At 41.7% G+C, this 15517-nt stretch overlaps 1 protein-coding gene across 6 annotated transcripts; it reads right to left on the bottom strand.

Moving 5' to 3' along the window:
• Positions 1–7004: 7004 nt before the first annotated feature.
• LOC109773778 (probable tRNA N6-adenosine threonylcarbamoyltransferase, mitochondrial) lies at positions 7005–15255 on the bottom strand. Of its 6 annotated transcripts, none has more exons than XM_020332493.4 (15): positions 15118–15255; positions 14781–14858; positions 14136–14427; positions 13982–14026; positions 13782–13856; positions 13605–13701; positions 11070–11160; positions 10433–10482; positions 9872–10062; positions 9672–9757; positions 8787–8865; positions 8629–8712; positions 8433–8547; positions 8028–8116; positions 7005–7397 (listed from the first exon to the last, which is right to left on the bottom strand). In XM_020332493.4, the coding sequence occupies exons 3-15, from the start codon at positions 14385–14387 to the stop codon at positions 7272–7274; spliced, it is 1380 nt and encodes a 459-aa protein (XP_020188082.1). In that variant the 5' UTR covers positions 14388–14427; positions 14781–14858; positions 15118–15255; the 3' UTR covers positions 7005–7271. The 6 variants fall into 6 exon arrangements, with proteins under 6 accessions (XP_020188082.1, XP_020188094.1, XP_040259540.1 ...); XM_020332505.4 differs by having other exon boundaries at positions 14136–14423; XM_040403606.3 differs by having other exon boundaries at positions 15005–15133.
• Between the last annotated feature and the right edge of the window lie 262 nt (positions 15256–15517).

Below are 15517 nucleotides of genomic sequence, written 5' to 3'. Positions count from 1 at the left end.
TATGGGGTCTCTATTATCCGCGTCCGTGACGAAGAATAAGATCGAAGTTACACTTAGAAAGGCTTCAGAGAATGACGGCTGGAGCTGGAGTCATTTTCAACCTTGGTCATCTTGTGACAAAGAAGCCTCCCTAACTATATGCTGATTTGCTATTTGTATTTTTTCTGATTTTCTTTTGGAAAGGTTATTTTATTTGCACCATTCCTTAGGTTTAATATGCTTGAAACCATTTCCTTTAAAGAAACAGAAACAATATTGCAATAACAAGGGGTTCATGCTAACAATCCTCGCCAAGCTGGTGCAAGAAATATACGCTAATAAAGTGTTATATGCTTGTAACCTGCAAATTCCAGAAATCTCATGTGCTCAGAAGATAATCGTCTCAATTATGCAATCCATTTCTATTTTTTATAAGACCTAAGATGGTGGTCCTCAACAAGGGCGAGCGGCGAATCAATTTGTGTATAACAGTTATCTTCTGAACACATGTGAGTTTAATTAGCCAATCAACTTATATTGCAACTGATAAGACCTAAGATGGTGTGGCCCAGCGGCAAATCCTCGTTATAGCTGTGGGGTCAGCTGTCTCCATAGTTTTTTTCTATTCCATTATATACATGTGTGTATCTATATTAAAAACTCTACAAATTATGTAAAATATGTGATAACAATCTCTTTGACCCCACAAATTTTTATTGTCCCGGCACCGCCACTGGTGTGGCCAATACTCCACTGGTTCTAATTTGTAAGAGGGTAGATGTTACACTAGAAAGGCTTGAGAGAATGATGGCTGGATCTTGGGCCATTTTCAAGCTTGGTCATCTTTTGATAAAGAAGCCAGTGCAAGTACCTATATGCTGATTTGCTATTTATAACTTCTCTGATTTGTTTCAAATATTTATTTTATTTTGCACCATTTGTTAGGTTTAATATGCTTGAAACCATTTCCTTTAAAAAATAGAAACAATATTGCAATAACAAGGGGTTCATGCTAACAATCCTCGCCAAGTTAGTGCAAGAAATATATGCTAATAAAGTGTGCTATGTTTGTCACTTGCAATTTCGGAAATCTCGTGTGTTCGGAAGATAATCGTCTCAATTGTGCTGGTATGTGAGTTTAATTTGCCGATAAACTTTATTGCAACTGGTAAGATGGTGTGGCCAATACTCCACTAGTTCTGATTTGTAAGATGATTGATGTTACACTAGAAAGGCTTGAGAGAATGATGGCTGGATCTTGGGCCATTTTCAACCTTGGTCATCTTTTGATGAAGAATCCACTGCAAGTACCTATATGCTGATTTTTTCTATTTATAACTTCTTTGATTTGTTTCAATGATTTATTTTATTTTGCACCATTTGTTAGGTTTAATACGCTTGAAACCATTTTTAAAATAGAAACAATATTACAATAACAAGGGATTCATGCTAACAATCCTCGCCAAGCTAGTGAAAGAAATATATGCTAATAAAGTGTGCTATGTTTGTCACTTGCAAATTTTAGAAATCTCGTGTTCAGAAGATAATCGTCTCAATTGTGTTGTATGTGAGTTTAATTAGGCGATCAACTTTACTGCAACTGGTAAGATGGTGTGGCCAATACTCCACTAGTTCTGATTTGTAAGATGATTGATGGTACACTAGAAAGGCTTGAGAGAATGATGGATGGATCTTGGGCCATTTTCAACCTTGGTCATCTTTTGATAAAGAAGCCACTGCAAGTACCTATATGCTGATTTGCTATTTATAATTTCTCTGATTGTTTTTTAAATATTTACTTTATTTTGCATCATTTGTTAGGTTGTATATGCTTGAAACCATTTCCTTTTTCAAAAACAGGAACGATATTGCAAGAACAAGAGGTCATGCTGACAATCCTCACCAAGCTAGTGCAAGAAATTATGCTAATAAAGTGTGCTATGTTTGTCCCTTGCAAATTCCAGAAATTTCAGAAGTGTTCAGAAGATAATCGTCTCAAGTATGCCAGTATCTAAGTTTAATTAGCCGATCAACCTCTTACTACAACGGTAGTGATCTATGCTCCAAGAGTTACACACAGGCATATGCATCTCATGCCTAGCCATGCAACAGTGACGTATGTTGAACTACATCACTCATCTCTACTAGTAATAGCTACTCCTTTTTTCATGGTTGTGCGGCCTTCATCCTTTAGGGGGTGTGGGGGGTACTTTTTATTGCTTTGATACCGATGAAATAGCCAATCTCGTGTTTCCTTTCAAGCTTTTTCCTTTTTCAGATAATTGCCTCCTTTACGTTTTACCAAGTAGATTTTCTCATTCTTTTTTGCTCGTTTCCTGTTTTTTTAATGGACTTTTCAAAAATCTTGAAAATTCAATTGCACAATTTTTCTCTCGTACCCACAATAGAAAGCTTTATGTGTGTAGAACGTTTGGTGCATCAACTCCCACCCTTCTCCTGGTTCCGGAACAAGCTGTCACGTTTTGGACCAACTCGCTTTCACATTAGATTTTGATAGTAACTCATATCATTGAAATGGATCCGATCGACTAGTCGACATGACATGAAAAGACGGGGGATTCGACTGTGGGAATTAAGATATGCACAAATAAATAAATAAATCGATTATGCAATTTTCCGGTTGATAGGGCTACGCGCATTGCAGGCAAAACGAGCAAATTTGCTGCTGCAGATGGCAGTTGAAGTTCTTAGCAGGAAGAGAGGATGGGCCCTATCTTACACGGGTCGCTAGGCGATGTTACTGGGTCGCCTCCATGGTTTCTCGTCTAGATTTATTTTGCTAGCAATTGTAACTCTCTTCTTATGTAAACCATGTCGCCAACTCTCAAAAAAAAAATGTAAACCATGTCGCCGTTTCCTTTCAGAAGTTTGGCCATGGCTATGATCCGTTAAAGGAAACTGCACCAAACAATCACTGCCAGTGATTTGCTAGCTATATTAGCATCTTGAGATTGAAAAGGTCTCCCGCAAAAAAAAAAAGAGATTGACAAGGTCAGCACATGCATCTTGTAGTCGACAGAAACATCTCATTCTACTAGACAAACATCGTCAAAAAGTCTGAAATAAATTTAGAAAAATGTGAGCTAAGTTTAGAACTTAAACCCTGATGAGTTAGAAATACCACTATCCTTATCCTTCTTCTAACCGTCCAACAATAAGGAGATTTGCGTTGCACTCTCGACTAGTATTTCTTGCTGTCACGGTAACCATGCAATCACAAGTTGATTCGCTCGTTGCACTGTTGACTAGTATTAATTTCTTGCTGACACGGAATGATGCCAGGGTCCCAGATAGGCACGTTTGTGGCCTGATAACCTGTTACGCGCGCACGCCACACGTGGGGGTCGTTTTTCTTTTACGACAGTGCCAGCCGTATAGCTGCAATCACATTTCTCCCTCGTGCTTGAATAAACCGAACTCGAGTGGTAGGTTTGATGGCATGCTGATGCGGCTTGGTCTGTGCTATGCTGGCCGTTTACGTATACATCAATCGAGTAAATCGACTAGTTTAATGGTGGATAGCTGGATATGCATGTCTGCGGTTCAGGTTCGAGTGCTATCGTGCACAACCGATCGCCATGTCTGTCACGCACGCAGAGGTACACCACACACCCCAAAAGTGCGCTTCTTGTGATGTAAAAGGCAACTTTGGAAGTTGGAAGAGGAAGTCCGCAACAACTTTGAAGGCGATCCACAGAGAACTTATACGAGGAAACAAACTCTCTATCTGGTGTGGCAGCTGCGAGTCTTGGGAAAAGTGAAGCTCTCCCATGTTATGGAGTTCTCGTAGGAAGACACATACCTCTAATACCCCAATGTCCGATATGCAAGAGAGGGTTGAAAGATACCCAACACCACTTGCCCGCGGGCGATGAAGGTTTGAACGCAGCATAGTTTGAATGAAGTGATTCAGAAGGCTGTTACTAAAGATCGATTGGGTTCTGTTACGATGGACGTTCTCATGAGATAAAATGCCCAGGCTGGAGATTTACCACAGGCAGGATTGATCATTACGGTCGCTTGGTACATTTGGTGGCAACGTCACCAGTGCGTCAAGGGTGTGCCCATCCAGACCCCGGAATGAACTGCTACATTGATCAAGGCTATCGCCACTAATTTTGTCTGAGCTTGTACTCCAAACCAGCCGGTTAGAAAGAAGAATCATGTGTGCAAGAAGCCAGCGACAGGAGTGGTGAAAAATCAACTTAGATGCATCATTTTATGATGATACTCCGACGGGAGCTGGTGGTGCTATTGCGAGGACGAGCATGGTGAATTTATAGCAGCTTCAACATGGTACCTGCCTCATATCAGTGATGTGGATTCAGCAGAGATTATTGTTACTCGGAACAAACTGTTGTTGGGTGCAGATGAGTGTTTATCGAGTCTTTTTTTTTTTGCGGGAAAAACTTCCGATGTATTCATCAACTATTAAGGTAGTACAAAGAACACTAGAAGTAAAAATTACATCCAGGTCCGTGGACCACCTAGCGACGACTACAATCACTGAAGCGAGCCGAAGGCGCGACGCTGTCATCGCCCCTCCGTCACCGGAGTCGGGCAGACCTTGTTGTAGTAGACAGTCGAGAAGTGGTCGTGTTAAGGCCCCACAGGACCAACATAACAGAACAGCAACCGCCCCCGATGAATAGATGCGTAGATCAGAAGAATCCAACCCATAAACACACAACCATCGAGTCTGATAGCACCTTTGCGATTGAAGCAGTTGTTGAAGATGAAGCATACCTGGGACACGAGCTTCCAATTACCATGGAATGCAAACATTTCGTTCGAATTTGCTACTACGTCGTTTGATCACTACTTTACAGAGGCCAATGAAGTAGCTAATGGCCTTGCTAAAAACTGTTCTAATGGCAGTAGCCCCGGTTTCACGGGTTTCGATACCCCAGCAATATGCAAGAACATCTTCGAAAACGTCTGATATGACTTCACCTGAAAGTGCACACTTATTCTCGTCATGGAAGAATAGATTCCAGATAAAAAGTATACTAGCAGATAGTATTAGATCATTAGGCCTTTGGGATTCACCCGTCTCTGATTTTATTTCTCCATTGCTTGTAAACGACTTAGCCATCATCCCGCAAGAAAAAAACGACTTAGCCATTATATACGATGAATAAAGTCTGGTAATTATCAAAAATATACATATGGGGAAACAAACGTATGTACAAGTTCCACGTTGTTCGACTCATGTCCACGGTAGCCGGTAGGTACGCTCAATCAGTCCCGTAGGTTGGCGAGCGCCGCACGCGATCGCTCGAGGCGGCGTCCACGTAGCCCCAGCCTCGCCGGCGACCACGTAGCCGTAGCTAGGTACGCTCTGGGCAGCATGGCGCGCCGCCCGCCCGGGCCCCACCCAGAATCGCCGCGCTGGGGCCGGCACGTAGGCGCTAGCCGCTAGACAGAGGTAGCTCTCCGGCACGGCCGGTCGTCCGGTCAAGGTGGGCCGGGCTGTCCCCGCAAAAGAGAAGGGCGGGCCCGGCGCAGACAGCGTCCCTTTCTCCCGGCCGGTGTGGTGTGGTCCGATCCCGATCGACGCGTGACAGGGCCGGCGGGGCCGCCGGTCGCTGTCGGCGCGTCGGGTCGCCGGAGCCGATCGCGACGGGCGCCGGCCTCCCGCCGCTGAACGCGCCGGGACGGGCGTGCATGTGGTGCAAGTACAGCAACTTGCTCGTAGGAGTAGCTAGTATCATATGCCCTCCCTTTCGCATGATCACAGTCGTGCACTGCTCGCCGACGTCGATCGATGATCTTCTGCAGCCGGCCCGTTCTTTCCTTTCCGGCCAACTAAGCTCGAGATCTTTATGGAGCGGTCGGATCCGATGCGATTTTGACCTCAACCACACCGTGCAGGAAATTGACCCAAAAGAAGAAGAAAAATCTACACTTCATAGCAGTACTAGCATACTGCACGGAGTGTTTTTTTTCGAGAAACTTTCAATCTATTCATATTTAATCACAATAGTACAAGCAACAACAGAGATAATAAAAATTACAACCATGTTCATGGATCATCTAGCGACGACTGTAACAATGAAGCGAGAAATTTCCGGGTTATTTACATTACACGGCGGTATCTCCCGTGCGTGCTCGACTGGACTGGCAGTTGCTTGGACCGATCGTGTAAAGAGGACCTCATAATGAGCGGTCAAACTTATTCCTTTTGCTCGTTGGCCGTGGCTATGTTGATACATACGTGTAGTGCGGACGTGTGGTAGGGAATCTACGGGAGTCTTATTCTGGACAGGGACTTTTGTTTGCTTGACAGGCGATCCATCGCCGAGAGATTTGGCTCCTCTTAAATTCGTTACATCATGGTGATGGTGACTGGGGACTCCATTCAATTCCATTCAGTGCAAAATCGTTCTCTGCACTTCGGAGCACGCATAGTTAGGTGGAGGCTTCAAGTAGGTCACTACGAACTGGGCAACGGCGATTCTCAAAAAAAGAAAAAAGCAACGGCTTGTATATGTGCGCTGATTAAAACGGAATATGAAATTTTATGAAAAGTAGATATTGCTTGTATAGATGTTGGACTTCGCATACTTCATTGACTTGTACTTTACAGATGAAATTTGCACACCCGAGTTTAACTCATAGACTTCGACACATGTGCTCTGCATTTTTCTAGATTTATTACTCCTAGCTTTTCAACCATGTTAATATTTATACGGGAATTTCACTCCTGATGGCGAGCATCTTCATACATATGATGTTTATATGTAATAGTGTTCCGGGGATTTGCAATAAGCAAACAAGAAAGGGGGTCCAATTCACGCAGGAATGGCTCATAGTCACTTGCACGGTAACTAGATAACTGTAGCGGGAACAGTAGAATCAACAACTGTTAAACATGCAACAGTAAAAGAGTGAAGACGTGGACACATCCCCATCCGTCAAAGAGGAGCGAGACCAGCCATTAGATAACTGAACATTTCTCGAGTCTTGATTCTTCAAAGAACAGCTCGAGATAGCAAGCGATCTCACAAGGAATACATCTCATATGCATAAATATGATATGGATTCAAATATCAAGTCACGGAGCGGTAAACATCTTGTATATAAACAGGGCTGGTTTATTGCTTCTCAGATGTACAAGGAACAAATGAACAGCTAATCAGCTCAAGCCTTTGAAGCTAATTACTGCAATGACAAATAAAGGGGAGCAGGGCTACCCAGGTAATGGTCCCAAAACTGGATGATGTGGAACTCAATGGCAGCAAGCAGCCAAGATCGATGGTCTGACCGAACTAGTTGCGAGAGCTCTTCGTCATGGATGTAAGTGATGGATGGATCCTAGCTGTTCTCAATGATCGTGAAACACTTCTTCCTTCTGAATATTCTTCACCAAGAGGCCATCTTGGACGCAACTCATACTGTAGCAGACAATAAAATGATCAGGGGGATACTAGCGAAACAGACAGAATAAAACCTCTAACTTCTGCATCAGATTTTAAATACTCAGTTCAGGACACTTCTCAGTGCAAGACGATTCCTACCATTCCAGTAAAGGAAACAAGAAAGCTGGGTGCCCATAGTCCCTGAATTAAATGACCATGCTTCAAAAATCATGCCAAATTCACTTATTTGTTTTCCTAAGAGCTAGTTTATCAACACCATTCCAAGTTTCAAACGAAGTTCAAGAATTCGACATATTCTATTTGGATCTTCAAACTTTAACGGTGATGGGATCACCATTGGTGTTATATTTACAATCTTCATTGACATACCAAATCTTTTTATCCAAATAACTATTTAGCTTTAAGAAGGAGCTGATCATATGTCTAAATTAACAAGATGACCAAATAATATGATGTAAAACCCCCGGAGAACTTAATATGAAAAACAAAGTAAGACAACTAAAAAATACATAATGGAGCTCCCTATAGTGCAATTTAATCAGTTACTTTGCACACTTATTTTATAAAGTTATCTGTTATTAGTTTTCGAACTCATCCAGTATGGAGTTGATTTTATCAACTCTGCATACTGCTTGGTTAGATTACCTGCATATCATCAGGCTCATCAGCGGGAGGTGGATCTTCAAATCTACCGGCAAGAAAGTGCTCGATTCCAGTCCAAGCAATCATGACACCTATGCAAATAAAGGAACATATCATATACTACTAGTTCTTTTCTTTCTTTCTTTTTGCGGGAGATATACTACTAGTTCTAAAAGAACATATCTGATAGTTGTCATAATTACGGGAAGAAAGTTTGCAATAACGGTCAGGATAATTCATTCACATGCTTCAAAATGAAAAGGGAGTACAGCCTAGGTTCTAGACGTAAAAACCAAGAACTATGCTGAGTTGCATCAAAGTTGATTTTGAATATTAGATGCTTTTACTGGCAGTGTGAATGAATATTAGTATATTACTAATTACACCTCATAACAACAAACTCATTACCATTGTCAGTACAAAGACTTGGGGGAGGGGATACAAGCTGTAGGCCATTCTTCTCAGCAATATGATTCAAGTGCGCCCTAACATACTGGTTCGATGCAACACCACCTGAAACAACCTTTAATAATTGAATCGGTTAACACACTGAATGAATTAAGGAAAGCAATTGAATTTAACAGCAACAGGATATCTGGATTACAAAGTGTTTAATAGAAGGCTCCATCTTCAATGCCCATTCAACTGCTCGCTGGCATCTATCCTCCAAATGTAGAACAGCTATCCGCTGCACAAGTTAAAGCTATCAGAAACTTATCAGAGTCCTCATGGACAATGAGTACAATATCCATGATACTGAACCTGGAAAGAGGCAGCAATGTTTGCCCTTAGTTGTCTGTCTTCTTCTGTTGCAGATGAAATGGGGATATCATCTGTGCACCTACAATGGTGTGAAAACAGAAGCACAGTTAATTAATAATCACAGCACAGCCGCGCACCTACCCTGCTTCAAATATGCAAATTCTTCCTTCAGCAATAAATACATTAAGGCATTTTGTACCCTCATTTATTTAAAACAAAATGATTTTGATTACTTCTTAGCCTACATCATATGTAGTCACGTCAAAGATATTCCATTTACCAAGGCATAATCTATTAAAAAAAATAAGGTGTCAAACTGACAACTGCTTGAAAGATGTACGATGATTTCCATAACAAAATATTCAACAATGTTTTAAGCATCAGTTGCATCGCTCTACCAACCAGCATTGTTCTTGTTATTTGGTCCAAAAGAATCCTACCACATCTGTACGGTATTATTCACACAAAAAGATTTCCAAATTCCAATAATCTGTAAACTTTGCTTAGCAAACATGTCTGCCGCAGATCATTATACATTGTGTATAGTGTATGAATACTCTCTAAAAAATGAACTTTAGTGTTTGACATTGAGTTACTGAATGATAGGTTCTGCACAAGTTTCAAGTTACTATTTACTACATGAAAAAAATAAAAATAAGAGTAAATTCTTAAGAATATGTGTATACTACTGAGATTTCCAAATGAAGTTATGTTTGTCAACCTGGGGTGTGGGGTCAAAGAGAATGAATTCCGAGGATGAATAAACAAGGAACAAACAGCATGCTAAATGGCAAAGGTTCTATAAAAGACACCAGCAGGTGTGTTTATCTTATGATGAAGAAGATGAAATAAACAGTGCAACTAATAGGAATGGCATATTCATACAGATTTCTGGATTCAATGGCCAATCGAACTTGAGTCTTGAGACCAGCATAAGAGAAATTGCAATCTTTGTGTTGTCGCATCGGAACCTGGAGGTAAATGAAAAAAAGGCAAGTAACAATATCATGTCAAACTAAGATTAAAGTTAGTAAATACAATTTAGCTCCACAGCACTTGTGGAAAAAGTACAGCCGCAAACTTACTCTGAAATTAATAGAATTTGGATCACCTTCTAGGGCAAGCTCTTCAAGAGCAGGACCACCACCTTTCCGTATATCAAGACCCAGCCATCTTGCTGACTTGTCATATGCCTCGCCAATTGCATCATCTATTGTAGTCCCCAGTTGAACATACTCACCAAGATTCTGAGCAAGAACAAGAAGATTGTGTCCACCTGAACATATTAACTAGTTAGCAAACACAAGTGTGCCAGTGTTAGTATCAAAATTAGCATATCTGGCAGATTAAGACATACTATCATGCATGAACTTAGGCCGATTTAGTTTTGCATTAAATTACTTCAAATAAAAAAGTCTCAAAATTTATTGTATGGAAATGTCATTTTGTATGAGTGGAAATATATATGACATTTCAATACTTGCAATAAGGCACAACATAATAGGTGGCAGGCAGGAAAAGAATGAACACACATCTTCTGTGGCCTTATTGCTATTGTAATTTACAACTGTAAGCTTCTAGGGAATCACAGAGAATTAAGCTAGATCATGATATAGAATGCTGAGACTAACGTAATTTGCATATACCTGAAATTAGAAGAGCCAAAAATGGGTAATCAAGGTCCTTGTTCACTAGCCTGATAAGGACCAAACCACATTAATCCATGATTCAGAGAATGCGTCATTAGAAGTATGGGGAGGCACGTATGCTTATCTTTTTTACATTTATAGAGTGAGGCCTCCATCATAAATATGTTTAACATATTTGAAGTAATCAAACAACGAATTTCACATCTTAAGTTCACAAGAAGGTATGCTGGTAACAGATATGACATGGCCAAAGAGCTTCTAGACATAAATTATTTCCTACTGAAAGTCAAATTGTAGCTTTCATAGAGTAGAATTTAATTCAATCTTTGGAGGTCATATCACTAAAAATAGTTCAATTTTCAGTTTTCGCAGCTTGTGCTAGACCTAGTTCAGTGTTTCGGTAAGTCCGTAGCTATTGTAAGGGGAAAACATACTGTAGGACATGCAAGTAGTTTGTAAAAGAAGATCCACGCAAACAAACACTTTTCGGATCTGGTTTAAAAAGTTACATTAAAACACCTAATTTTGTGTCCTCGAACAAAAACAAAATCATATACAACTTATTCTGTGTGATGTTGAACTCATCATATAACTTGTGCATCATTTAAAGAGATGTCAGACGTCCAATGATTACCTGGAAACTAATGCATGTGCCTCCATATGGTGAACTCCAACAATAGGCAAGTGAAATACTTTTGCTATTTTCCGAGCTTTGTGAACACCAACTGCAATTTACAGAGATCTTCGTTAGTCATTACACTCACATAAAAAATATCAGAAAAAAGGAAATTTCATTTACAAGATTTAACCAAAGTCTTGCATTCACATAAACAATAGAAAAAATAATAAAATGATTTATCTCCAATGTCAAGAGTGTCCCACGTAAAATAGAAGATATAGTGGTCTACTCAGCATGGTTCGAAAAAAGGAAAACATGACCAATTCTGATTGAGTGGGTAAGTTAAGCATATATATATAGGTAACAGGAAGAAGTCCAATTGTCGTTCCTCAACTCTATACAAAATAAGTTTGGTCCCTCAAGTATCCAAAACCATCTTGAATTGGTTCCCCTTTGCCCTATCCAAAGCGGTTTTGACGATGATTTGGCACTGTTTCGCCGACGTGATAGCCCATTCAGCACAAGAGACTGGGGAAAATGAGGGGTGGGAGACAAGAAAAATCAAAAATAGAAGATCGTTTGGAAACCTTAGTTAATATACAAATAAAAAAACAGGGGAAATATTAATTGTTTTACAAATATTGTTTGAAAAAATAGAAAAAACAAGGAGAATCAGAAAAAAAAACAGGAATATTCAGTTACCGAAAATTTGAGAATTATGTGGAAAATAAATGTAGAAAACGGAATGCTTTTGAAATCTGTCAAAAACACAGGGTTTTTCCAGAACATTGATGAATGATATGCTTTTTAAAAAATTCTAAAATATTTAATAAACTTTCAGGAATATTCATTTTTTTTCTGAATTTTCTTGTTCTTCCTTCTTTTTGCTGAAGGGATTTTAAGGTCTGTGAAACCACAGTCAAGTCATCGTAAAACCGCTTTCAGTGTAGCAAGGGATCAAATCTAAACGGGTTTGACATTTGAGGGGCAAACTTAGCCGGTGTAGAGTTCAGGAACCAAATTTATACTTTGTGTCGGTGTAGTGAACATTGGGTGTTCATACCCCTGACTACGTGCAGATAGTTGTAGCCTCCCTGCCGGGAAGGGCTTGGCAGAGGATGGATCCACTCTAAAAGACCCAAGACATGGTAGACAGATACTGTGAAGAAGACCTCGAGGCAGGTCATCGAGAAGATCATTTCAAGTGCAAGACTCAGGCTGCCGGGAAGCAACCTTTCCGGCAAGGTATCCTCCATGTAGCCGGCAAGCTCAAGCTTCCTCCACCACTTCGCCGCACCTACCTGTCAGGACTTTGCCAGCAGGTGGCGGGCGCGCAGGCGGTTAGGTAGAGCTTGTCGGGGCACGTGGCGATCCGCCGCCTGAAGATTACTTTTATTGACACCCGTCCAAGAGCGTGTCGCAGTAATAACAGGTACCTGGGCTGACGGTACAGGTGGAGCGGAGCTCCCTTGCCGGCATTCATCCCAGCGTGACACCTAACAGCGCATTTAATGCGCTTGTCCTATACCGTCAGTGTTAGGTATGATAGCACTGTAGCCACTATTTACCCCTGTAATGACCGTTTTGCCACTGTGGTAACCCCTTTCGTCTATAAAAGGAGGGCCATGGCAACCTTTACAAGGGTCGGAACCCTGTCATTTGCAGTAGCTTAGCAGCACCACCCGAGCATCTTGCCGACAAGGTTGCACTCTCTGTAAACGCAGGGCTCAAACACTCATAAATCCACCAAAGCAGGAGTAGGGTTTTACGCATACTGCGACCCGAACCTGCGTAAAACGCTCGTGTGCTGTGTGGTTGTTGCTGCTCTTTGTGTGCTGCGTGCCCATGCCGAACGTAAAGGGGTTTTCCAACCCCATAGATTGTCGTACGCCGACACTTTGGAAAGCTGAGGGACTAAAAATGTACCTTCTCCTATCTAATATGTCAGTTCAGTACGTGATAATTCAAACAGCTACTATGAACCGGTTTTGCAGATGACTATGTCTACACGTAAGAAGGAATTACTAGAAAAACAAAAGGGCCGACATGCTAGTGGTAAAAATGCACTACACCTAAAGGCTAAAACTTTTGCTTAAGTACCACAGAGAAAGATAATGAAGATCACATGTGACAGGTGAAGCTTAAGTCAGCCCTCAGACAGGGTAATACATATGGAACATGGAATCCAGACACACAACCATTATCCATCCTAGAAATCTGGCACACTGCAAGCTATATGACAACATTTCACACAGCATGGACACTTCAAGAGAGTCAGCACTAAATTCTCCAAAACAGTTCTCTAAGTGAATAATAAGATTCTTTGGTCTTATCGAATTTAACTCATTTGAACCATTGTCACCACACCTAAAACCTAATTGATAAAAGTATCCTATGTGCAAACTTACAAAATAATTTTATTTTTTTGCAGGATAAAAGTTGAATTTGGTAACTAACGAACAGGCATTCCCTTATTTTAGTAGCATGCAATGGTAAAAATCAGTAGTTAATATTTATTTTAATCAAGATTAGAATAGCAAAAACAGGAACCTCTAAGGCATAGACTAAGTCCTGGTCCAATGGTCACGGCCACAGCAGAAAGATCACTCTCTGAAACATTTGCGTCATCAAGTGCTTTCTGAACAACCTGCCAGACAAAGATGTATAAGAAAGTTAACAGAAACGTAGATAACTTAAAGTCATCCATCTTCTTAAAGGAATACGAACCTGATCAATTGCAAGAGCATGAGCTTCTTCGGCCATCTTAGGAGCAACACCGCCCCATTTTACAAGCAAATCTGACTTCCAGATACATAACAGTACAATCAGCAACGTGTAAAGGATACTACATTTGCCAAAATTTCCTGACCACACTATATAGACACGAAACAACTAGAGAGAATGTGAACTGAGATGCATATCCTTACTTGGGAAGCAATCGCTTGGCTAAGGATCTCCCCATCACCTCTGACCTGCAACCGACCAAGCATCATAGAGCAAGGCACTAGGCATAAAATCGTAGAAGGTTCGACATATATAAGTGACTGGACGGAAAGGGTGCAGCGAATGAGCCATGCGTACCACGGCGGCGGCAGTGTCGTCACAACTGGTCTCGATGCCGAGCATGAGGAGGTCCCGGCGGGCGGGGATAGCCGCGGAGGCCATGGTGACGAGGGAGCGGGGAGTAGGAGGGGATGATAGGGAAGAAGCAGAAGCAAGGAAGCTGCGGAGAAGAGGATGGTGAGAGCGGAAGGATTTTAGTGGGGTTCCGAGGAGGAATGCAGTGGCCCGTGAAACCGGCAATGATAAGGTTGGGAGAAGGGTGGACACCATTTTCCCAGGCTCCGTTCTAGTGGGTGACCCTGCAGCCTGGCTGGGAGCACAATCAAATTACATTAACCATGTTCAATGTCCATACACATAGAAAATAATCCTCACTATCCATACACATAGCAAATATTCAATTCAGCACTGACAAGTGACAACCAAGGTCATCATGGATACAAGCATATATGACACAGCCGCATAAATTGGCTTTTTCTCTCATTGTCCATCTACAATGCAAAAGTGAAACACAAGAAAGAAATAACTTCAAGATGACAGATGCAAAACTGAACTGTGTTCATCTTTGAAGCACGCATACACAAGCATTCACACAATCAGCATCCACACAATGACACGATTACTAGTGGTTCCTCCAAATAGATCAACATATATTGTTCATACCTGAGGAGAAAGTCACCAAAGAGGGAGCTGATGTCCGTCCTGGTCGCCGGCTTGCCGTTCCTGATTGTGCCCTTGGCGCTGCAGGTCAGAGAGAAATCAGTCAGAGACAAGAATCGGAGCAGGGAGGGAGAGGGACCAGAGAAAGCTTTCACGGCGCGGCGGAAGGACTCCTCGCCCGTCTCCTCCCCAGAACCGTGCCCCCGTCACTCGCTGTCGTCACTCGCTGTCCTTCCGCCGCGGTTAGAGAGAGGACAGGCAGCACAGTCCGCCCGCCGCCCCGGCTTGAGAGAAATAGAAAAGGGAAGACTGACTAGAGATGGGGAGGAAAGGGAACCACCTGCTTCACGCGCGCCGCCGCCGCCGCCGCCGCCTTTTTTCTTTATTTCTTTTTTTCAGGGGAAGTACGAGATAGGGAAAATTTGGGGGGAAGGTGGCCGAAGCGGGAACGAGGGCAGCGAGCGCATGGGTGGTCGCCAGTCGTCCGGCCCATTTTTGCGGATAGATGTAGAGAGAGTTTTTTTTTAAGGTGAAAATGCACCAGAAATCTTTGAAGTAAAAACATTTGAAAGTTAAAAGTAAAATTATTGAAGGCTGCAAGGTACTCCTTCCTTTCCGAAAAAAGGATGTGTCTAGCTTACATCTAGATGCGTCTTAGTTATTGACATCTAAATGACTCAACAAAAAATAAAAAGGAAAAAAACCTACACAAATCTTCACCTAAGATCAATGATATAGGA

This window comes from Aegilops tauschii, chromosome 3 (genome assembly GCF_002575655.3).
Source record: "Aegilops tauschii subsp. strangulata cultivar AL8/78 chromosome 3, Aet v6.0, whole genome shotgun sequence".
NCBI classification, from domain to species: domain Eukaryota; kingdom Viridiplantae; phylum Streptophyta; class Magnoliopsida; order Poales; family Poaceae; genus Aegilops; species Aegilops tauschii.
This window is presented reverse-complemented; position numbering and strand designations above follow the sequence as displayed.

Bases quoted from the DNA above. Each gene is read 5' to 3' on its own strand.
- LOC109773778 (XM_020332493.4), bottom strand. From the start codon at position 14,387: ATGGTGTCCACCCTTCTCCCAACCTTATCATTGCCGGTTTCACGGGCC. The intron at 13,857-13,981 runs GTAAGGATATGC...TGTATCTGGAAG, and splicing joins GCCAAGCGATTGCTTCCCAA to TCAGATTTGCTTGTAAAATG. The intron at 11,161-13,604 runs GTTCCTGTTTTT...TGTAAATTGCAG, and splicing joins ACTTAGTCTATGCCTTAGAG to TTGGTGTTCACAAAGCTCGG.